At 34.9% G+C, this 23,979-nt stretch overlaps 1 protein-coding gene across 16 annotated transcripts in view; it reads right to left on the reverse strand.

Annotated features, from left to right (window-relative positions):
* The window catches only part of LOC134542455 (DNA-binding protein Ewg-like), an 88,794-nt gene that overhangs the window by 52,454 nt on the left and 12,361 nt on the right, over window positions 1-23,979 (reverse strand). For all 16 annotated transcript variants that reach the window (XM_063386731.1, XM_063386737.1, XM_063386730.1 and 13 more), the window contains exons 3-5: window positions 14,092-14,216; window positions 13,893-14,009; window positions 9,058-9,366 (exon numbers count right to left, since the gene is read on the reverse strand). In XM_063386731.1, coding sequence (XP_063242801.1) covers window positions 9,058-9,366; window positions 13,893-14,009; window positions 14,092-14,216 — 551 coding nt within the window. The remainder of the gene's footprint in view (window positions 1-9,057; window positions 9,367-13,892; window positions 14,010-14,091; window positions 14,217-23,979) is intronic.

Here is a 23,979-nt window from a genome sequence, read left to right on the forward strand (position 1 = left end):
ATTACAAAAAAAACATTCTTTTGATGAAATAATATAATATTATAGAAAGAGATTACTCACATTTTAGCACCCTGCTGTATTTTCTTCATTATATACATACGGAAGTTCGTTAAATAACATAATACATTTTAAATATGTCACTTTACATTATAGCGTCCCTTTCAATGACCTGCAGTCTGTGTTTTATTTTATGTCTAGAGACCGAAAAAATTCTCGAATTCATTTCGCAATAGGCTAAAATACAAATAATGTTATACCTCAGTGCTGCCTCTGCTATTGGCTCACTACTCACCTGGATGACTCTGGGCCAATGAGAAACACCCGACCAAAGCTTTATTGAATCTCAGGATGCTACGTTGGGACGTCTCACAAGACAGCAGCCAATGAGTGGGTGGCATTTGACCAAGAGTACGCAGAACTATGGAGTTCATCCTACAGGTCATTGAACCCGGGAATTTTTCCTGTCCCTAGTAATGGGTAGAGTCAAGATTTTGTGGTGTTATTTTAAGACAAATTTCGGTGTAAAGAAATAAAGATTTCTGTGTTATATGGTTTTATTTTTTTGCTCAAAATACCCACGGCAAAATTTTCTTGCTTTTCTGTACGACATGCAAATTTATTAAAACAAATATTAATAAACACTAAAACCTCATGATCTAATTACAATTAAGTTCATTTGCAAATTCATAGATAATTAAGTTCATTTGCAAATTCATAAATTCAAACTTTTAAATAACTACTAAAAATTTCACGACTTAATTACAATCACATACACTACAAAATTACACAATTAAGCACTTCCAAAGTTACTATTAAGACGGTTTTATTGAAATGCTATCATAGTTAAATTTTCTGCATTTTCTGGAGTGAGACGTTGTCTTCTGTCACTAACTACCAGTGAGTACCTGGAAAATGAACGTTTTGCATCAACATTTGATGTTGGGAACCAGATTGCCCTTAAACTGGCTTGAGCAAATTCACTGTAGTCCCCTTTAAGGGAGCAAAGTACCTTTGCAACATCAATTTGGCTTGTTTCTGTCAATGAAAGTTCATCCTCAATTATTTTTTTGAAAGCAACATAGCCATGTATGAATGTATCAATGGGATGATGGGAAACAGAAGGCAAGTTATGCAGAGACTTCTGTAGGTTTGCATCTTCTATGCTAACCCTACTCACATTTCTTGGGTTGAACCACAAATTAATGGCATTAAAGACTCTTAGACAAGGATGTCGTTTAACAGATGAGTTTTGCCTCAAACGCTTATGTTTCTCACTCGCGACATGTTTCACAAGCGTATCGCGTCTCTCGTAGTCTAGCCTGCAGTTACAGAATTTGCACATTAAAATTTTATCACTGATATAAAATCTTTCACTGGAAAATTCTTTCGATCGGTCACTGGCAGAAACCTTAGTTTTAGACATTTTCAAAAAAATTTTAATCACATAGGAAGAATTTAACCTCTCAATACGCAAAAACTTGCCGTGCTGGAAAGATCAAAACAATTGAGAATAGATGCGAATACAAACGCATACCGAATACCAACATACGTACGTGAAAATTAATACCGACATAAACATGTACTATTTATTATTTACATTCGCTACGTTAAGCAGGGTTAATTTTATTTTCGTAGCCTACGTACTTTATTTTAAATAAACAGTAAAAGCAATGCGCTTTAGTGTGTAATATTTTAATGATTAAAAACGTAATCTTAGAAAAACATATTTTGGACGTTTGTTATTTTTGTATTTACAGAAAGTGAACGGCGGCCATTGTATCATAGTTATCAACATCTTAAATTATTATGGTACACAAGATTACCGTTTAAAGAAAATATTACGTTAATTCCGAGACTTCATTTTAAAATCTATAATAAATCACTGTCGCATATAATATATATGGCTGCTAGTTACTGTAAGAAATATTTGATTGTGCTGAAGGTAGTGAATTGTCCTTACAGAATGGAAAAAAAAAACGTAAATAATCAGGATAGACGAACTTTCGTGACATATCGCGGATTTCGCACAATTTCGTTTTATTTCGTGTTTTCAAGCGGTTTTCGGTGTTATTTCGTTTTATCGCGCATTACCATATAATCGTGGCTCTAGTAATGGGTAGGGGCCGGAAAAATTCGCAATTTGCGATAGATGCGATTTTTTTGCGAATTTTGAGGTTAGATGCGATTTTTTACTAATTGTTGTTATAAATGCTATATTTGCGAAATCGCGGTAAAATTGCCATTATCGGGCGAAAAACCACTATAGAATGCAACAAAATGGCTTGAACACACATTCCTCAAAGTATTTTTTTTGAAAATAGCCACCATAACACAATTACCGTAAACAATAGCTTCTGACAAGGCTTGTTGAAGGAATAAAATCCGAATCCTAACCTTTATATATAAAACATTCCTTAACCAAATATCACGCATGATAGTATAGAATAAGTAATTTTGTAAATTTATTCTTTACGATTTACTCAAGATACCGTTGAATGTTGTTTAGAAAAGAATGTTCACACTACTTATCGACGCAGTTATTTTGTTTTGTTAGATCACATCACGTTCGCCTACGTTCGCCTACGTTCGCCATTGCATCGTGTGTTGCCTGTTCATGAAGAGTATCTAACCTAACAAAACAAAATTTCCCGGGAAGCGCATCACGGAAACCAACAACCTAGAAAATATCTAGGTCGTTGACGGGATCGTAGTGAACTTGCAAAGATAAAAATGAAAATATTTTAAATGCTGAAAACTACTACAAATATTTTAGTACGCGGTTTTTTACATTCGTTGATAATCACTTTAGTCTTCAAATTTTTTTTCTGATCAATATTTTACATAGGGACAAATCATACATTTTGTGGTGCACATTTAGCGTACTGAAGTTGGTCAACTCGAATCGTCAGTTTGTTTCCATCTGAAATTACTAGTGGTCAAACGTTTGTTTACAAATACCGTTTAATGATTTTGGTTTGTGTTAAAATTCGTCATAATGGGTATAAACACTATTACAACTTCTTGTATTGTTATGTAACTTTAATATCTTATGCAAATTTCTCAAAAATAGATGCTAATTTCTGGAAAATAGATGCTAATTTTCAACATCATAAATGCTAATTATGTAATAAATAGATGCTAATTTTTCCAGGCCCTAGTAATGGGGTATTTCAGTGGCGAGCGCTCAAACATTTTTTCACACAACTTTTGATAACTGTTCTTACATTCATTTTTGAAGTGTAACATTTCTAGTTGTGAAATATTCTTAGTCTTAGTACTCTCAACAAGGGATAACAGTACAGTGCAAATTTTACCTTGTGTTTGATTTAAAAATGAAACAACTAATAGATAGATCTTCACTGCATTACAATCAGTACTCCCATCTGTATCTAAAGCAATGGTCCACTTACTAAAGATTCAACAGTTTCATTTTAGTTTCACCAGCCATATACTCCACTAAGGCAGATGTTTTTGTTCTCGCACAGCTGTATTTCTGTGCAATTTTTGAGTCCGGAAACATAGTTCTATACAAATTACCCGAATGATTGGCTACTGCTATCGGTAAATTGTGTTCTACCAAAAAACTCTGAGTTTGTTACTTTCGTTTCTTCAGATGTAGCGAAAAACGACGATATAAATTTATTGCTCGTCACGGCTTTAAAATGTTCTGCATGTTTCTTTGATTCAATATGCCGTCTACAGTCATCCCTTCCACCATGTGCAATCGAAAAGTTACACGTGCATACATTACAAAACGCGTGACGTTCCAAAACATTCGATGATGACAAACATGGCCATTCTTTAGAATACAGTAGAATCCCGCCGATGCGACCCCCCTCTGATGCGTCCATTCTGTTTATACGACCGTTTTTTGAGAAACCGTGAAAAATTTAAGCAGAAAAAGTCGAAAATTTGAGTAAAATCGGCTGAAAAACAAGTCTGTTACACTTCGTTGGGCGCTGTGTGTTCACGTTTATCTTGGCGGGAGTTGTACTGTAAGCAGACAGGCATACAAAAGACGGCTAAAAATAGATACCACCCCTCTAGACTGTCCACGCGGCAGTGTCTAGCCGAGCTCGGCGCGTCCACTATCGCACGAAAAGCCGTCTCAGCTGTCATGTTATCTTACCCGCGCTGTGGTAGCTCCGGCCAGGCTGGCGGTAGCGGCGGCTTGACGTCATACGTGACGTGACGCTTACCTCTCCATCCCCTGCTAATTCTTCAAGGCTCATCCCTCCCAGAGCCACAAACCATGTAAAAACACCCCCCCCCCCCCCCCTTACCAACTAACATTTCAACACATTCCCTCCCTTATGTCAACTTTCTGCGTGAGAAACTGTCAGCATTCTCCTCCCCTCCCACACCGCGTGCGACAAAAGCCAGGTTGTACAGTCCATTCTCGGTAAAATAAATATTTTTTATGGGCTTATACGACTGTTCTTCACCGTTAATAAATACTTTATAAGTTTAAGTTATTATGATACAATTTGTTTATTAGTCACACAGCAGTTTCTGCTGAAAAATCACTAATACCTCAAATTTTATTGAATAGAAAAATTTATCAGGGCCGTAAATACCTATATTTATTTTACTTCATACTGTAGTTACTTTTCCGTCTGCATTCAAACGTGTTTTTGTCTTCTATTTTTTTACGCTGCGAAGGGATGTGGAAAAGATAATTACTTGAGCTGTCAAAATAAACATCAGGACGGGAGCGCATCCTGTCGGTCTGTCGCTGTGATTATCTACTCCAAAAACATGTCACAGCATTTCAGGATAGCATTGTTCTTATATCTTTCGTTTATAGCCGAATGTTTTCTACCTGATCCACACTAGTTCCTTCGCCACGTTTTGAACGAAAATAACCACCAGCCGGCTAGCATTGCCGAACTCGCGTGACGCGAATTCATTTAGCGCAGTATTTTATGTATTTGGATATATTTGGGGTGGGGTAAAAATTGGCCCGAATTCTCTATTGCGACCAATCCGTTTATAAGTCCGATTTTCCGGAAACCGTGAGGGGTCGCATCAGCAGGAATCCACTGTAGTTTGGTCGAAAGTTCTGAAGAATAACGTTCTTTTTTCTTTTTTTTTTTTGCCCCAGATAGGTACACATTGTTCTGTCACACGCTTCATTTCTACAACCGGCACTCAAGAACACAACACTATCGAACAACATAAAATGGTTTCACGTCTGTAGACACGACAAAAACACTTTGATGAAAAAAATGGCTTTCAAGATAATAATTAACACAACACAGGTTAGCCAAAGTACCGTACAAAAATTATCGTGATGTAAGTAGCTAACAAACGAAAAGTCCGACAATATGTACAAGTTGTATCGTACAACGGACGTAATACCTATTACAAAACACAAGAATTAATCTTCTTATTTCGACAGTACATGTGCACATTTATTAGTTCCGTTATCTGCGCAACCACGTGATGTATTCGAACTGCGTTCACGAAACATGCACACCAGAAACGAATTTTTTTTCCGTTACCCAGAAGCACAAAGCCTCGTTTCCGTAATAAACCAGCGATGATCCGTAATTCCGTGTTAGATCCGTAATAATTACGGAAAATTCGTAATGGTTGGCAGCTCTGCGGAAATATACATTACACAAAAAATTCCCGATTATTAAAAAAAATCCCTGCCATTTCCCTGATAATTCCCGATCAATGTGATTTCCCTGATAAATCCCGGTTTTCCCGGTGAGTGGCCACCCTGATTAATGTAACTTCACTGTCAACTTGGTTTTTATTGGTAACTGTACCCCCTGAGACGTCGCCGCTCGTATTTGATTATTTCTTATTAATGTAAATTCCCTCTGTAATTGTAACTGCACTTTGCAGTAGTTTTGAAAAAGTAAATAATGTAACGTCTTTCTTCAATTGTAACTGCACCTTGCAGCAGTTTGTAAAACGTAAAATGTCTGAATTTAACTGCATACTTGGCACTGCTTTTGCTTCGCGTAAACTGCGCGTTGTATGATGGGATCGCTTACGGTGTAGCCGGCTTACCTTGTAAACATGCCCGTTTTGTCTAAATTCATTGTTTTTTTTTATTTTTGTATTTAGCCTTGCCTAAATTGTATTCACTTAACCTCATAAGTAACCTAATGTTATGATTTGATGTTTAAATAAAATGTCTGTGTACCTGATACAATTTACCTTGCATACCTAATCTGCTCCATTCACGTAAACCCCAGTCCTTGCCAGGTTCTGGCCTCCCTTCCCAATACTCCTAAGCTAGATAGGCTTTACAGTTTACATCATTAGAAGTTAATGGCTAATATGTCAAAGGGGTCAAACTAATCTAAAATTTGTTTTGTAATACAGAATAAACTATAAAAAAATATTTTAGGCTTTCCTTGAGCAGTTTAATTATTTTCGTTCATACAACTTGCCTAACTTAGAGAAGGGTACAAATTAACTAAAAAATTTGTGAAATGAAACAGAAACAAAAAGAGAACTAGCAAATGAAAGTGTTGTACTTGATTGTAGTATTTCGGCGTTAAGTTACATTTAAGAAACACACACAAATTCATTCGTTGTTAATTCGGCGTTGTGGTATATTTTGACATTCGGCGTTATGGTATTTCGGCATTGTGGTAACGACCCAACAAAATTTATAAAACACTGTTGACCAACTAATCATCATCGTCACACCATTCGAAAATGAATGTTTGTTTACATTTTTCCGATTTTGGCGCAATTTAAAATGCTTGTGCTGCCCCGTACGGCTGGGTGACGAAGTAAAGATAGTTCCCAAGGTCCCCTTTAAGAGTTTCCAGAGCCTGGTACCTGGTTCGCCCATTAATCTGCTTGATACTACGACGCTGTTCCAACTATATGCCAGCGCCCCCGGCTGACGTGGTATGGCCACTCACGTAAGGCTGTTCCAAACACGTTCGCCACCGTTCGCCCAATCATCTGCTTGCTTTTGTATTTATCCAGTGTCGCTGTTCCAAGCTGACGTCAGTGCCCCGAGCTGTGTGCGTAGGCTTTAAAACTTCGCCTGATTGTCTTATCTATCCAAACATTATGCCGGAAAGGAAATAAACGCCGTAGTTTTGCGTATTTTTACAGTATATTTTTGGGTTTAACATTATAACATGAGCGTGTGTAAGCTTTTGTTTGCTTAAGTGCATTTATCATTAATGTTCAGTGGCTGCCATGTTGCAGTGTTTGTTTACCAGTGACGAGACAAGTCTTTTACCCAGTATTTAAATTTCGCGTAAAAACACTGCGACTTCGCGTTTAAATACTAAATTTTGTGTAAAAACGTGTTGTGGCGATTTTGCATAAAAACTGTATTTTACGGTGATTTCGCGTTTATCGTCGTTTAATCGCGATCGCGAAAAGAACAGGCCCCTACTAATACGCAGTGATAATATTTTTATAAATAATTTTTGTACTTTGACTTGTGTATAACATCGCCCAAGTTTTAGATATTGTTTATTTGGGGAAATATGACTGTGTTATATATGCGTCTAGTCAGTCATAACCCCACTCAACGAGTCGTTAAATAATTGTATCTGACAGATTTGCAATGTTGTGAAATGATTTTTTTTTGCCACATGCGGGAATCGACTTTTATCACCGATTCTCGATTCTCGATTACTAAAGTAGAATTGGTAGGTATCGATGAAATTAGGAATCGGTTTTCCCATCCCTAATAAATACTTTGGAAATTACATTAGAAGCTGGTGAAAATCGAAGCTCTTGGAACCACCATGAGAAATAAAACACAGCCATGTAAAAATACTGTATTGGTCCGAATATAAGGCGACCATTTTTAACGAGAAATGAGAAAATTCAAAGTCGCCTTATTTTCGCACCCAAGACGTCAGCACCGCAAACATATTTGTTCCAAGCTGAAAGCTAGAGTAGAAACATTGTTAAACAAAATGTTCACAATTTTTTATATTAACTAAAACTTCGTTACCTCACACGGGGAAACGATAAATCCACCCAATATTGCAGTAATTCACAATTAAATTTAAATTAAAATATTTGTTCTTGAGTAAAAATGTGAATGTTGAAGCATCTCAAAATGGCAACCTTTTATTACACAATTCATATTTGTACTTTGTGTACAATCACGTGTTAACATTTACGTTAATTTAATTTCATATTTTTATTTAACGTAAATATTTGTTTTAAAATATCAGAGCTATTTTCAGAACGATTGTTTGCGTTTACAAACAGAAAATTTTAAGAACATTTCGGATGTAATGTTTGTAAATTCACGGCTGCCAACTGTTTCCACAATATATCTTGGTTGTAAAACGAAAATTGCAGAACACGCACGAAGATGCCATATTTACAGGAATTTGGTACGTTGCTTCAAAAGCTATTTTAATAATTTCACAGTAATTCACTCTTTATTTATGTAAAAACCTTTCAAACAACATAATTATCATAGATTATTCTTTAAAATTCATAGGACACAGACACTCTGTCAGAGTAAAATGGACAAATATTCGCGGTCACGTCACCGAAGTTATTCATGGTCGTATGCTTCACCATGGCAGCTAGCCACGTGTTTTTTTCCGGCAAGCTGCATTCTTTGTTTGCTTTGTTACGTTTAACACACTACTAAATATTAATACGTAGCTTAAGTGAAACGGAAAGTTAAATGCGGTATACATAAATGCAAAAAGGATTTATCAACACAAAATGTATGTCTAATGAATTTTCACAATTTCTACCAAAATTATTTTTACATTTGTTTGGCCTCCTGAAACTGCAGGTCGCTTTATTCGGGCCAATACGGTATTCACAATTTTAAATTTTGCTATTCAACTCACGAATGTGAATAGTTCGTCAGTTACTATTCGTAACTATTCGTGTTTACGAATATTCGCACACCCTTATTGACAGTGCATCCCTACACTCATTTATAGTTTACAATGTGCCTTTTCAAACAACGTAGCTTCACTGCCACCAGTAGGGCTATTACAATGCATTTGACTAGTACATCATGCATGTTCACGTTCAGTTAAAGCCTAACAGAGCAAGACCACCGCAATGCCCATCGACTATCGGTACCTTCTGCTTCTCCTCCTCGGTACGGGCGTCCATCCGCACATTGGCCCACGGGAGCTCCTTGGGCCACCACGGGGGCCGGGTGGACTCCCGCCCCCACCCCGGCTTGCCCCGCCCCGTGGAGTACTTCAGCATGAGCGGGATGAACGCTCGCAGCTGCGCCTGCGTCATCTTCTCCACCGGGGTGGGGATGCCGTCGATGATCAGCGGGGGCAGCTCGTACAGGGACGGGTCGTCCTGCACGGGAGGCGGGGCCTGCTGTGCAAGCGCCGACTCCAACTCCTCCATGATCATCGCTCGGATGTTCTTCATCTGAGGATCCAGAGATGCCAGACCAGTCTGAACACACTGCCTGTTGTTTGATAGGGTTTTTACATCGCAATGGTATGCACAGAGGCTCAAAGCAAAAGGATCAACAACATTATTAAGGGCTCCGAACCACTTGGATACCGAGTTGGTGCTCACATTTGGGCTACGCCAAGGCGTTGGGATCGAACCCACAACCCTCACCAAACATGCACAACCTATTGGTAGAACTATGTAAATATTCACAAGTTTAAATATTAGGATGAATAATTTAGAATTATTAATTAATTTTATTTAAAATACATTTTGAAATTATGTTTATATACTTTTACAAGTGTGTTTTCAAGTGTATTTAGATAATTGAAGCTATGTTTCCGTAGTATGATGATGTCAGGTTGCTTGTAAGCGTCCACTAGGGTTCTGCGAATATTCAAAATTACCGAATTCGAGTTCGAATTTTTTGATATTCGATTCGTAAATTCGAATCGAATTCATTTTACAATAATTCGACTTGACATCCCCCTCCCCCAATTTTAAAAGAAATATAAATGGACGATTACATCTTCCACTTACAAAAAATTATACATCGAAACCCCTTATTTACGTTACCGTTATTTACGTTTTCACGTTATTTGAACCATTTTATTTCTGTCTCGTTTTAACCTCATTGGATGTAAAGCAATGAATTCCCTTTGTTTACAACGCGCCTATTGCTTTACGCAGTTTACGCCGTTAGTTCTGATAAAACTGCTTACTAACTTAATTAATCCTATTACAAAGTAATCTGATGTGTAAATCGTGTTTTAAAGACTTTTTTAAAAGTTAAAAACTTCATCTTAAACGTCTCGAGAGTCGCTTTATACCGCTTATAAAAACGTAAACAGCGCCAGTTTGGTTGTGTTGATTCCTGTATTTCTGTATAGAGCGCGCGCACGTAGTCGAAAATTGATGTCGATAGCTCGCAGACTGCATGCACGCGCGCGCTCTGTCAATAACCAAGTTAACCCGCACGACCGTTATGCGTATAGTTACAAATCACGTTCTTGTTACGGGTTTCTTTTCTTTTTACGTTGAATAAAATGGTATTATTGCATCACTCATTAATTTAAATTATTTAGCTTGCTTTCGCAAAGTTTACTTTTTAAATAAACGTACTTTCCATGAAAAGGTCTTGTTTTTATGGATTACTTTACTTTTTTTTTGCATAATAGTATTCTCCGTTCACTCTTACCTGAGTTTTGGAATAAACAAAGCCTCTTGTAAAGAAACATTTTCATTGGCTGCCGTCCGCAGCGCACGTTATTCGTGCCCAAGAAATAGTCCCTTGGTTACGTACCATTTTTAAGTATTTTTACACTGCCTTTTTTTATAACAATTGTTGTTATATAGCATTATAGCGTTTCACCATTAATATCAAATACAGTTTAATGTGTCAGCAAGTATTTACTTACAATTATGTTAGCAGACGCTGTGTGTACAGTCTACAGTTGATACCCGGCGCAACAGTTATATTTCGGATTCGTGCGCGCACGGTTTGTTATGGCTGATGCCAGACAAGGTTTTGTAAAGCACAGAACGGGAAAGCCTTTGAAAAGTGCACAGAAAACTATTGTGTTGAATGTTTTTAAAACATTTTCAGACAAATATTCGGATCGTCGTGTGAACGATATCACGAGTTTAACTGTGGAATTTACAAGTGTTTCGAAGAGCAGTGTGCTTCGTGCAAGGAAAGAATTACAGGACTCTGGGACATTAACAACTCCCGGGAAGAAAAGGAAACTTGAGTATCCTGTTATCAAAACTTGTGATGATTTTGTGAAGACGGCTTTAAGGCGTAAAGTGCATAGTTTTTTCTTCGCAAATGAACCACCTACGCTGAACAAAGTGCTACGGTGCTTCCTGTTATACTACTTCGCCGTTATTTTATTAGCACCAACTGTACTGAAGTGTGTGTGTTGCAACTAGTGCTTGGCGCGCAAGAAGAATTCACAAGAGTCTAGCGACAGCAATGCTACCTTCCTGCAACTGGCCGCAAATGCCGATCCTTTCCGAAGTTAGCCGATCGGGAGCGCCTACCCCCTGGATGTTTTTTATTTTTAAGCGCGCGTTTTTTCTCTCCAGTATAAAAATGCCACATAGACTGTTTAGTGGATGGTTGGTTATATTAGGTAAGTATAGCTACATTAAAATTACTGTAAAATCATTTTATGGTTGCTTAGCAAATAACTTTTTAATATGTAGCTATCCAGCGCTAGGAAACAGTTTACATGATTTCACAGTATCTTTAATGTAGCTATCCTAACCAAATCAACCGTCCACAAAGTTTTAAAGTATTTATAATGTAGCTAACCTAACCTAATTGACCATTAGTTATCATGTCCTTACCTGAAAATTACAATTTAATTAATAAATATACTTTTATTTGCATTCATTATTCAAATATATTTATTACTTTTGAAATGTTACGTGATTGTATTTATTTTTACAAGTACAAAAAAAAGTTCGTACCTGCCAGGATTCGAACCGTCAACCTTACGTTTAGATGATAGCGCTGCTGAGCGCTCAGCCACGAGGCCATATTTGATGATTGGAAGTTTCAGATGACATATATGATCGTGCCGCCGGCCCCGGAACGAGCGTAAGCGGTGCGGCAGTTGCAGGAAGGTAGCATTGCTGTCGCTAGACTCTTCTGAAGAATTCAGCCTATCACTTGCTGACGCGGCGCAGTGATACGATGGTGTTTATTTCAATACTCAGCTAAGAGTGAACCCACGGTCTCACCCCTAATTATAAACTTGATTTTAGAAAAAAATGTGCAATGCTTACGCGATAAAAACGGTAAATTTGTTTTTTTTTTTTTGACGTGATAACGTCTAATAAATCGATGAACGCCGGCTGCACGCATGAAAAAGTGTCCCGTTACGCACATTGTCTGTTTATCATGTGTCCCGTTGCGCTCATTGTACGATTGCGCCGCATCTATCTCTCGTCCACTTGATTGGAACAACCATCGATTTGACTTTTTCGAGGTGCATTAAACTTGAAGCACTCCCATTCGTTTCCTACTTTTCCTATCATCGTCCTATCCTTAACAGAATAACACAGATTGGAAGAAGTTAAATAGCAAACATGTATAAAAGTTTTAGGTAAAATAATCTCTTCGTTAAAGTAATAAACATATTTAAATTAATGAGTTCAAATAAAAGTAAATCCAACAATTAAATTGTAGATTTAATTTAATTTCTTCTTTGTATCCATACAAAGTAGTGATAATTCAATAAAAAATGTTAAATTTTATTCATAAAAGTATGCAATCATTTCATCAATGTTTCGTTATGATGTCACGTTAAACTATCGTCCGTAAACCGACTTTACAGACAACCAATTTTTTTTTATTTTGTACAACTTACTTATGCTGTGATATTTTTATTAATATTTTTATCCTTGAAAGTCAAACATGCTAAATAAGGTGGCAAGTGAAGAGAGTTTTCTCTACAGTGGGCAACATAGTTATACCAGCTGCAGAGAATTGTTGTTGACGCACCATGTCTATGAACTCACCTTTCTCCATGACAATTTGAAATGATTTGCGAAGTGATTTATAGACATTTAATTTTTAATTTTTTTTTTAATTTTTGAGAATCTGGTTGTGCTTCTTCAAAATAGTCTCACTTTAATTTTAGTTACTTGATTTAAACTGTGAATTATGTGACAAGTTTTTCAAAGGAGGTATGTTAGAAATTTTTTATAATCTATGTTATTTTAATAAATATTCCCAAATTCGATTCGAAAAATATTCGAAACTCGTGAATTTTTTTGAAATTCGATTCGAACTGAAAAATCACAATTCGCAGATGTCTAGCATCCACTATCACTGGCAGGGAGTATCTGTAGAAGGTTTAGAAGTCTACTGGCTGTTTTCATGGGAGTGTTTGTGAGGTTATGTTCCTATATGTATAATTTATTTACATTATAAATTACAAATAATTAAATAATTATTTTATTTTTATACAAATGTTAGTATTAATATTGAATACCGAGTGCTTATTACATTTTTTAGTTTAATTGAATTTATACTTTACCAACCATACTTATTATATAATTCCAGTCCTATTATTATTTTATTTCCATTAATTATTTGTATGCAAAATTATAGTTAGTTGTTTATTACACCAAGTAAGTTTAACTTCTAAAGAGCGTATATAAGTATACGCACCCGTTCTTTTGTAAACATTAACTTAAAATATTTATTGCCATCGCATAAATCCAAATACGAATTTAATGCTAAAACTGTCATAAAAAAATGCTGAAAGATTTTTTTTTCTTAGATTGTATTATTCATATTCGATATTGGTATTTAAGAATATTTTTAATATTTGTATTAAAATTTGTTTTGGACTCTAAAACTTATATTCACACAGGCCTACATATTAGTGATCTGGACCACTAAGGACCAAATGCCTGGATTGTAAAAACACCCATGTGCAAGCTTAAGTAAATCAAAAGGTAGAACAAATGTACTGTCCGCTCACCACATCTTCCAGGGGTTTTGCTCCAAACACTTTGAAACTGTTCTGAGGTTTCCCTGGAGTTGCGACCACCACCACGGCTTGCTGGCCCACCCGTGTTGCAAACTCATCGATAGTTTGCTGGAAAATCCACACAGTAAATTCACTTATAACGGAACAGAACACACAAACAAGAACAGCAAAATTAACGAACAGCACGCACTCGCAACTTCCTCAACAGCCTGTTCTGCTGTCGCTTCCTGATAGAGGGGTTTGTTTCGAATGAATGTGGACGTTTACGTTTCTTTGCGGAGACGATTGCAGCAGCTGCTGCCACACCGACTGGCCCTTAAACAGAATAACATATTCTGTCATGAGCTTATTATCAAAAACTAATGACATGTTACACCTACTGCAGGTAATACTGCCAGCAATATATATATATTTTTTTTAAATACACATATTTAAATATATGTATAATTATAACAAACTGAATCAATAAAAAAAATTAATATTGGGTCAATTCCTGAGATATGCAGAATATATTCCAGTTTTAATGCAATCAAATGCACATCAATCTATTTTATTGTACATACTCAGAGAATACACTATATTTTAAATGTAAGTAAATAAGATAATGTAAATGTGTTTAAAATTGTAACTAATAAAAAGCTCTTAAATATTGGACAGGAAAGTAGAATTTCAATTACCTGAGAGCCCCAAATTTCATTCCAAGCCATTTTTATTGGACTATAAAATTTACCAATACATTTAAGAGAATAAATAAAACAAACAAATATCTTATAAATTGGCTATAATTTTTTATGACAAGCCAAAGTGAATCAGGTCATTTAAATTAAATTCAGAAGAAACTTGTTATAACAGCACTTGATCACTCATGACCATAATTTTCTCTAAAATATGATTAAATTAGTGAATGTAATCTAGAGCTTTCAGTCCACTTTATTTAAAATAAGTGCAAAAATTGACCATATTTCTCCTGTTTAAATAAATGTACTCCCAATACATTAAATAAGTAACAATATTAACTGAAAAGATTTCTAATTAATTATTTAGATTCCTTCATAATGGAAAAGCCTTATTACTCGAAAAAAATCTTTAGTTGTTCAAAATTCTCTGTGACTTTGACTTTATTAATTAAACTAAACCTCACTTTAACTGACCAAAAAACCCATTTACCCGGACATTACCACAATTTTATCATATTATACTGTACTCAAATTGTAATATATCCCAATTGAATATACAAAAAAATAATAAAATGTACCAAGAAATGTTAATACAATATTACAATATTGTGACACAATTTCAAAGTTTTGCAATGTTTAAGAATCAACTGGATTCAGAATAGTATGTTGATTCAATTGCAATTGATGGAATTGGAATTGACACAAGACAAAGTCAAAAACCTATCATTATGTAGCATCTAAATTTTGATAACATATTTAAAAGAAAACACTAACATTTTCTAACATTTATTTAGTATTACTGAAGATGAAAAATAAATGCAGCTTAAGTGGCATTCATTTATTTGTACCCCTAAACTAATGCTATTTATTACACTTATATTTCTGTACTGAGAAAGTAAATTACTATATACTGTTTTATGAATGTGCCAATAAAACTAAACTCTTAATGTTAAAACTTAAAGAAATAAGATTTGAACTACACATTTAATGCATCTCAAAGCAAATTATTAAATGGGCACTAGGTCTGTTATCTTTCCAGGGAAAATTGAGGTATTATAATGAAATTCTGAATTGGCAAAGTGATATTTTTTTTTACTATAACCACACATAACTTAGATAATTTTTTATGCTATTCAATTAAATAAAGATAATTACCCAATAATTATATGGTAGCTATATTTAACCTTCAAGTTTAGTTAGACTACTGATTCTACAATTAAAAATTATCTAGCATTATCATGTATATTTTTTTCATGCCTTATGCTTTGTACCAATAGGATGAAAGATTAAATGCAGTGTAATAAGGAATACTTTTTTTTAAAAAATTAGAATTACATATATGCTTAGTTAGAAATTTATACCCATAACACATTGGTTTGTATTTACATTTACGTTTCAAAGGTTTTAATTTTCTTCAAGCTTCACACCATGATGGTCTCAAAATTATTTCAGTTTAAGTCTGATTGTGGCTAAATAGTAATTAATTAAGTACCAAAACTAAATACAGGAATTCCACATCAAAATACATATTTTGATATGTTCAGTGGCATACATACGAATCTAACTATGTACACACATTATAGAATGCTGAAACTTGGCAACTGATTCAAAGTGATAACAAGGAAGGACCACACACCCACACCCAGGCTGTTGCTTGTTACAAACTAAAATAACTACAGTATTGTGATGGGGTATAGCTGTGACATTTTGCTGGTTCGACCAGCTTCTTGGACTGACAAAGGAACCACGACCTGCGAATTGGTGGCTTATAAGTCGTGAATCGTCAAACCTTGTGACCACAGGGCAAACTGGGGAGTACGAGAAAAACTTGGACAATTGAAGTTGAGACATTATTAACAAAATTGTGATGATGCTTATTGGGGGAAAAAAAGTAACATTATGACTGGAGGCTGTCTATCCCACTAATATTATAAATGTGAAAGTTTGGATGGATGGATGTTTGTTACTCAATCACGCAAAAACGGCTGAACGGATTTGAATGAAATTTGGCACACAGATAGTTTATAACCTGGATTAACACATAGGCTACATATTCATGTGAAATTCCCTCCATATTGGATTGAAAGTGTGATAATTTCATTTTATAACAGATAAAAATCATAGGTCATAGACATACAAATAGTAAGAGTTTCATTTCTCAATGTCTTCCACACGATCGAATACATAGTAAGGTCTGGCAAATTCATAACCTTCTCCTTGGTGAGACCAGTCCGCTTAGTGGAGCTCGCGGCGGCTAGCGAACTAACAGCGCTAATAACAGTTCAGTTCTTAACTTCGTCAATAGATAGAGTTGCCATGAATTTTAAATGTGCCATCGTTTGATGCGTTTGTCATATCTTGAATTTTCTTTTGTTTGTACCATATGCATTCCTATACCATTCATCCGATTGCGATGAAATTTTGGTGAGTTGTTATGCGCATGCCTGCGAAGGTTTCTGAGAGGGTACAACAATAGTTGGAGCACGAATTGTTTCAAAAAATGTATTTCTTATAGTTTAGCAGTTGTTCGTGTGTTTTTGGTGTATGAGTGCACACACATTACAGAATTGAACTGAATTAAATATAAACAGCGATAATTCACAGAATTTAACTGAATAAACCCGAGAGTCGTTTCAATAAATGTGTTTATTTCAAATTATATAGCGGCACTTCGTCAGTTTTCGTTGTATAAGTGCGCACACATGACACAATTTGATTAAATATAAAAGAGATACAGAGATAGAGTGATAGATATAGAGTGAGATTGAGAGAGACAGAGATAGGTTGAGATAGAGATCGGTATAGGGAATGAAATGGAGTTAGATAAAGTGATATATAGATGTATAGAGCTATATTTATAGTGATTGGTATATAGAAGAGATAGAGATGGTAGGAGGTATAGATGCATATATGTATATATAGAGAGATAAATAGAGATAGAAAGATACATAGATATATATATAGCTGTAGATAGAGAAAATTTTTTATATATATATATATATATATATATATATATGGATATATATATGGATATATGATTTGTATATGTTAAACTACTTTAAACATATTACAAAACAAAACAGAATGAGGCATTTCAATGCATGCCGAGCATTAGCTAGATAATGGAATCTTTTCAATATTAGTAATCTCTTATTTTTCAGCTTTTATCTATAGTACTTTATAGAGTCTATATTACATACAGACCACCAATTTTTAGATATGTAGAGGTAAATAACTAAACACTGGCAGAACAACGTCTACCGGGTTCTGCCAGTGATAGAAATTATTTTGTAAACTTGACATTCAAATCAAGAAGACAATTGCTGTCTACATTTGATTTCAAAAAAGGACCCCTTCACCCTGTCTTCAGCCCGGGCAATGCCGGGTAATGCAGCTAGTATATTCATATAAATTGATGGGCTGGTTCCCAGTATCTCAAATTTCATAATTAATTGAACACTACCTCAACCAACATCCCCAAATAGTAAAACTTTAACCAATTTTCTGATGAAACTAGCAAGACTCACCCTCAGCATAGAAAAGTTTCAGATTGTAAAAGACAGTAGTTGCAATCAAGGGTAGGACATCCTTATGGTAATCTCTTTGTGAGTAAAAAGGCAAAAAGTTTTCAAAATTAAAAAAATCAAACCAAACTGCTAAATGTAATTTATTGATTAATGATACAAAATACCCAAACTACTTCACTAAATAGACCAGAAACTTCTTTAAAATTTGACAGTTACCACAAAGCAAGTGCCAACACCAACCCCCAAAATAAAGTAGCATGCAGCATTGCGCAAAGATTTTGACTCCCGTTACAATACCAGAGTGGCGGGGGCTCTACCAACTATCATGCTGCTAGGAAACAAGATGATGAGAACTCAGCCAATCAGTTATAAGTCAGGACTGACTACAGAGAGCCAATTAAATACAGCTGTATGGTGGTGCTTCAAAAAATTTACATCTTATTTCCACTGGAGCAGAATAAAATGTACACAAAGACGGTCCCAACTGTCACCTCCAGTAAGCACCTCTTCGTCTTACTATCAAAAACACTGCACATGTGCAGTCCAGCACACGTGGATATGTGAAAAGTGAGTAAGTGAAAGATTGCTGCAGTTGGCTTTACCTTGAACTGGCGGGCGCAAATGTCAGTCATAATTAATCAGACTCAAGGTCTTAACAGACAAATTTATTTTGCCTGCACCCTCTCACATGTTAGCGCTTCCATTTTAACAATCAACTTCAATGTTTCATGTTTCCCTCCACTCCATAGTTTACTCTCCTTCTGCTAGCTTTACCAGCCGCAACCCACCAACCACCAACTTGCAGTCCACCTGAGGAAAACTGGTTGAACCAACAAACGCACATCCCTGCAAAAAGTGTTCTCTTTCCGTGTGTCTCTGCAAGCATCAGTATGTGAACACTTGTGATGCTACTCCACATTCTGCACTTCAAATATGCAAAATAATTAAACTACATTCAAAAATAAAAATAAACCAAAACATTATACACCCAAAGGCCAAAAAATATATATATATATGTCTACAACATTTTCACACTACTGAGTAATAGCTATCTAGTATCTAAGCAAAAAGAAAAATTACAAATCTACAGTGGAACCATCTACTAACAACCACAGCACAAAAAGTAGAATACTGTAACTTACCACTCACAGTGCTCATAGGGCTATTGAAACATTTTGAATACAAGTATTAAACCAGTTTTAAAAAACCAACACTGACAGAAAATACTGGCATTTGTACCATGATAAAATTTAGTAACTACACAAGTAATACACATAGCAAATAACAAAAAAAAAAAAAAATCCAAAAAATGTGATTTTCCATAAATGTACTTTTCCCATAACCTAACAGGCCAAAATATAGATCCTCCTTTAAACTGAAAGTATCATTAACTTAAATACTATAAAATTGTAAATGTTTGCCATCTTACATACAAAACATTGTATATCATCCACCGCAATGTAACGCTGTTAAAATACTACATAATATTTATCTCAGCATCACGACTGCTTTTTTTTAAAAAAAAAAAAAAACACACTCTTTTCTCAATATTCTACACACAAAAAACCATCCGAAGTGATAGCATTGATCTAATATAATTAACTGATATGATTTATCTACACCTAAATTAAATTTAATAAAAAAAAAGATGGAATGAATTGAAAAAAAGGTGTATTTAGCATAAAATGTGGTCACAGTAAATTCTTTTAAAAATACACGACCATAACTGTTTACTGGTTAAAATAATGTTAGTAGGTGATAGTACTGATGTGGGGATATTCTGAACTGTGTAGATTTTGTGTAAATATAAACATTTATTTGAAATTTAAGTAGGTATACTTGTTATTAAAAGTTATATAGAAACAAACAGACTTAAATGAACATTCAGAGTTGGTTAAGTTTATATGAATTTACACACCCAATACAAGTTTATTCTACAATATAAATAAATTAAAAATTTTAAATTGTAAAATAACAAAAATTATTTAGAGTTGCTTGGCTTCTGGGTTGAAGGTGCGTCGAAGGTGAAGATATCACCGACGTTTCGGTCGAAGTTGCATTCGCCATCATCAGGGAGCGGTTACCTACTGTAACACTACTGTACTGCCTGAACTTGAAATGAATATGTTAAAAATTTATTAGCTTTTAATAATCCGAAATGAAATATGGTTAGGTTATCTGGTATGATGTAACAGCTGTTTATTCTTTTGAGAGGTAGTTGTGCATTTGCCACGTGTTATATGCTTATTTATATTATTTTAATATTTTGGTATTTCTGATTTGCTTGCTTTATGGTAGATAAGCCACTTAAAAGTTATTTTTAACTCTTTGTTTGGTTGCTTTCTTATTTATGTTTTTATGTGCTGTCACATATTTTTATGTATTATTTATTATATTTCTTGTATTTGTTAATGCGTACATACAGGGATTGTTCTAGGTTATACATGTAATGGCTAGGCTGATGCAATGATTTTATCAGTTACAGAGAGAGAGAGAGAGAAATACATTGCTTGTGCATGGGAAAGACTCGTGATTTGGTTGAGATACTTTTGCTATGTGCCAGTAACATATGATATTTTTATGTGCATGTTTGTGACTGGTTGAAAATTACATCACATGAGTGTATTTGTTCTATTTGGAGAAGAAGGGTGGCCATAGAAATTTAGTTGGCGAAAGTTGTGTGGTTGTGTGGCCAAAAGGTCGAGTCCGAGTGATGGTCTGAGAACTAATAGGCAGAATGTAACAGGGAAGTAATTTTGAAATAATTTAATAGCTTTGCTTTGTCTGACATTTTTATGGAAGTTGAAAAGAGAATTGTTTGTGAAATCAGCAAAGTATTGTGATGTTGTTGTGCAAGGTCTGGAACAATGTTGTGGTCAGAAGATGGCAGTCAGTGTCTCGTGAATTTTTCGTGAAGGCTATAAAAAGCAGTAAAAACCATTAACGGTTGTCTAGACTACTTCAGTAATCAGTAATCAATAGTATTTTTTTTCTGGAACTTAAATAATATTTCAACATTAAATCAAAATTTCAAGTGGTTGTGTACGTGCAATTTGGATCATAGCTATAGAGCATCCCACTCTTAGATTGCAGTGTGGAAGTATATGGGCGCATTCTCTCTCTCTCTAACACACGCCGATTGCCGTTAGCACTGTCCTTGTTTCTTCATGCGTTGTTGCCAAATATCAAACGAAATTTAAAATTTTAATTTTTGGACCAAGCTTTTTTTCATATTGTGTAGAATCAAAATACGCATCAGGCAATGCTTATTTTGAATACTTAACAATATTTTAAGTGTCCGAAAAAATTAAAAAACATAACTTATTCGCTGCGAACTGTTTTGAAGTATTCCGATATGTTTCACATCAAAAAAAGAAAACCTACATGTGTATTTCATTCAGATTTTTTTTATTAGTAAATTAATGCCTTAGGACACCACCGAACAAATGTTAAGACAAAAACTGTACAGGTTTCACTTAAATATTTTTTTTAATATATTGAAATGCATTTTCTCACAAACTGAAACATCAAAAAGTTGACCCGCGGAAAATAGTTTTTCTATTAAAGATAGATGGGGGACGAAAGCGAGAAAAATGTTCACAATGAATTGAATTAGTTTTTAAAGGCAGCCCCATCTCAATTGCTTCTACAGTTTCCGTGGAAATAGCTGTTAAAGATGTGTCTTATCAGTACAAGAGCGCGCGCTGCCGTCGTAAGAGGAAACAGGGTCGTGTGTTTAGATAAGTGGGGTTCTGTCCTACAAGCAATTTCAAATACATTGCTTCCTTAGTCAACAAAAAATATTATAATTGATTCTTGAACATAATATGTAAAATGTATGAAATAAATACGAAGGAATTCAATAGCGATCATGGTACAAAATTTTGAATTATTTTTTTATCCTTCTCAACACCAAGCATCTTATCAAACATTGTTTTAGACAAAGTTTTGGAAAATAACTATGATATTATTACAAACAATTTAAACAGATTTGATAAGGTGTCTACTAAGGCAGTTACGTTTTTTTGTCCGGTGAAAATTTTTTTCGAACCCATGCAGTTATGGCTGGTCGTATCAAAAATGTATTTAGAAAACATTTTTCGGCATTAGGTAATCCGAGTTATCATACGTTAAAACGGATTCGATATTATTAATATTATGGGAGTTGTTGCGATTTTTCTGTTTTTAAAAAAATCTTCCCCATTTCGAACCAATTGTTCGGATTTTTCCCATAACTTCTCGACCGAGAATTTCCATTACCGTATTTTATTTATCATTTTGGACATGACTTGTCCAAAAATACGGCATTTATCGGGCCCATGAAAATGTGATATATATATAATTTTATATATATATATGGGATTTTTAGAACAGAAAAGAAAACTATAAGAAATTTTCGTCTACAATAGGTAGTTTTTATTTTAAATTTACATAAAAGTGGCATTATTACAAATTTATATGTGTAATAGTATAAAATATTATAAATCACGATATGATTTCTTAAAATGCTTCTTGTTCGATCCAAATTACAAAGACACGCATCTCCTGAAATTCGTAATGTGTTAGAGATTTGGCAACAGCGCGCGCCATAAGCCGTGTACTGCAATCTAAGAGTGGGACGGGCTATAGCCAGTGAAGTCTGGATTGTTATAATTTATCAGTTTTAAATCACACGTTTTAACTACAAATTTGGTTGTACTTATGATTTAGACCAAATAAACAAGGTTCAATTTTGAATACTTACCATTATGTAGCTGTATTAGCCAAATGACAAAAAAGTACTATTTGAACAAAAAAACACATTTATGGAACAATCATATTTATACAGATTGCAGTTATTTGAGCACTTGTCACTACTGCCACAAAAAGGGAAAAAAAATTATAATAAAACATGTCATCCTTGTTTACTACACTTGCTAAGCCAATCCTTTTATTCACTTTACCAATGCAACCCTCCCAACATAGTTTTCAAGGGGTTTTTTCTAGCTGTGGCCTTTTCTACATCTAGTTTGCTAATGACATCTTTTCATAAAATACTGCACTTTGCACGTGCTTATTCCATGTCTGGAACTGAGTAGTCAGAGACAATTTACCCCATTCCCAAAGATAAAGTACTTAAATTTTACACAACTGTACTTTTTATCCATTATCTCAATATGAGACCATTAATGAGAGTTTTTTTATTTTTATTGTAAATAATCATCACAAAATTCTTGCTGATTATATTTAAGCACAAGAGCTAATGAGGGAAAGAGAAGTATTTAGCTCGGAAAGGTAAGAACTGTACTGCGAGGAAGTTGACTGCATTCAAGAATGTGGCAGGCTTTTGATCCACACTGTGGCCAAACAGATGTATCGTTGGACATCATTACAGACCATCCCTACGTACAGAAGAGCCAGATGAAGCTATGAGGGTACAGCAGTTGCCTTGAATGCTGATGCAATGAGGCCACCATAACGACAGCAGGTAAGCAGTGTGACGTGATGTGACATGACGTGACAGCATCCTGGGAAAGCATTCTCTGGTGTCACTGACCATCCTCCAAGGCATAGGGGCCTGATTTGAGTTGTTGAGGAGTTTTTTCTCAGCTAGTAATAACAGGGTGTCTGCAAATACTTGGTGAACCAATTTCACAACTATTTCACAAACATTTAATCATATTTTATTACAACTTTTTCATGTCACAATTTTATATATTAAACTATGTAATAAGTAAAATTAAACATAATATACTATTTGCAGGAACACCCTGACTTTTATCTTAAAAAGCTAAAACCTTTTTGGAGATAATTAACGCATGATTTAAGTGGACAGTCTCAAAATATTTATATTTAACGTGTGACTGTATATAATGGGGCAAAAGGTGTGTATCG

The sequence above is a fragment of the Bacillus rossius genome, assembly GCF_032445375.1.
Source record: "Bacillus rossius redtenbacheri isolate Brsri chromosome 4 unlocalized genomic scaffold, Brsri_v3 Brsri_v3_scf4_2, whole genome shotgun sequence".
Classification (NCBI taxonomy): Eukaryota; Metazoa; Arthropoda; class Insecta; order Phasmatodea; family Bacillidae; genus Bacillus; species Bacillus rossius.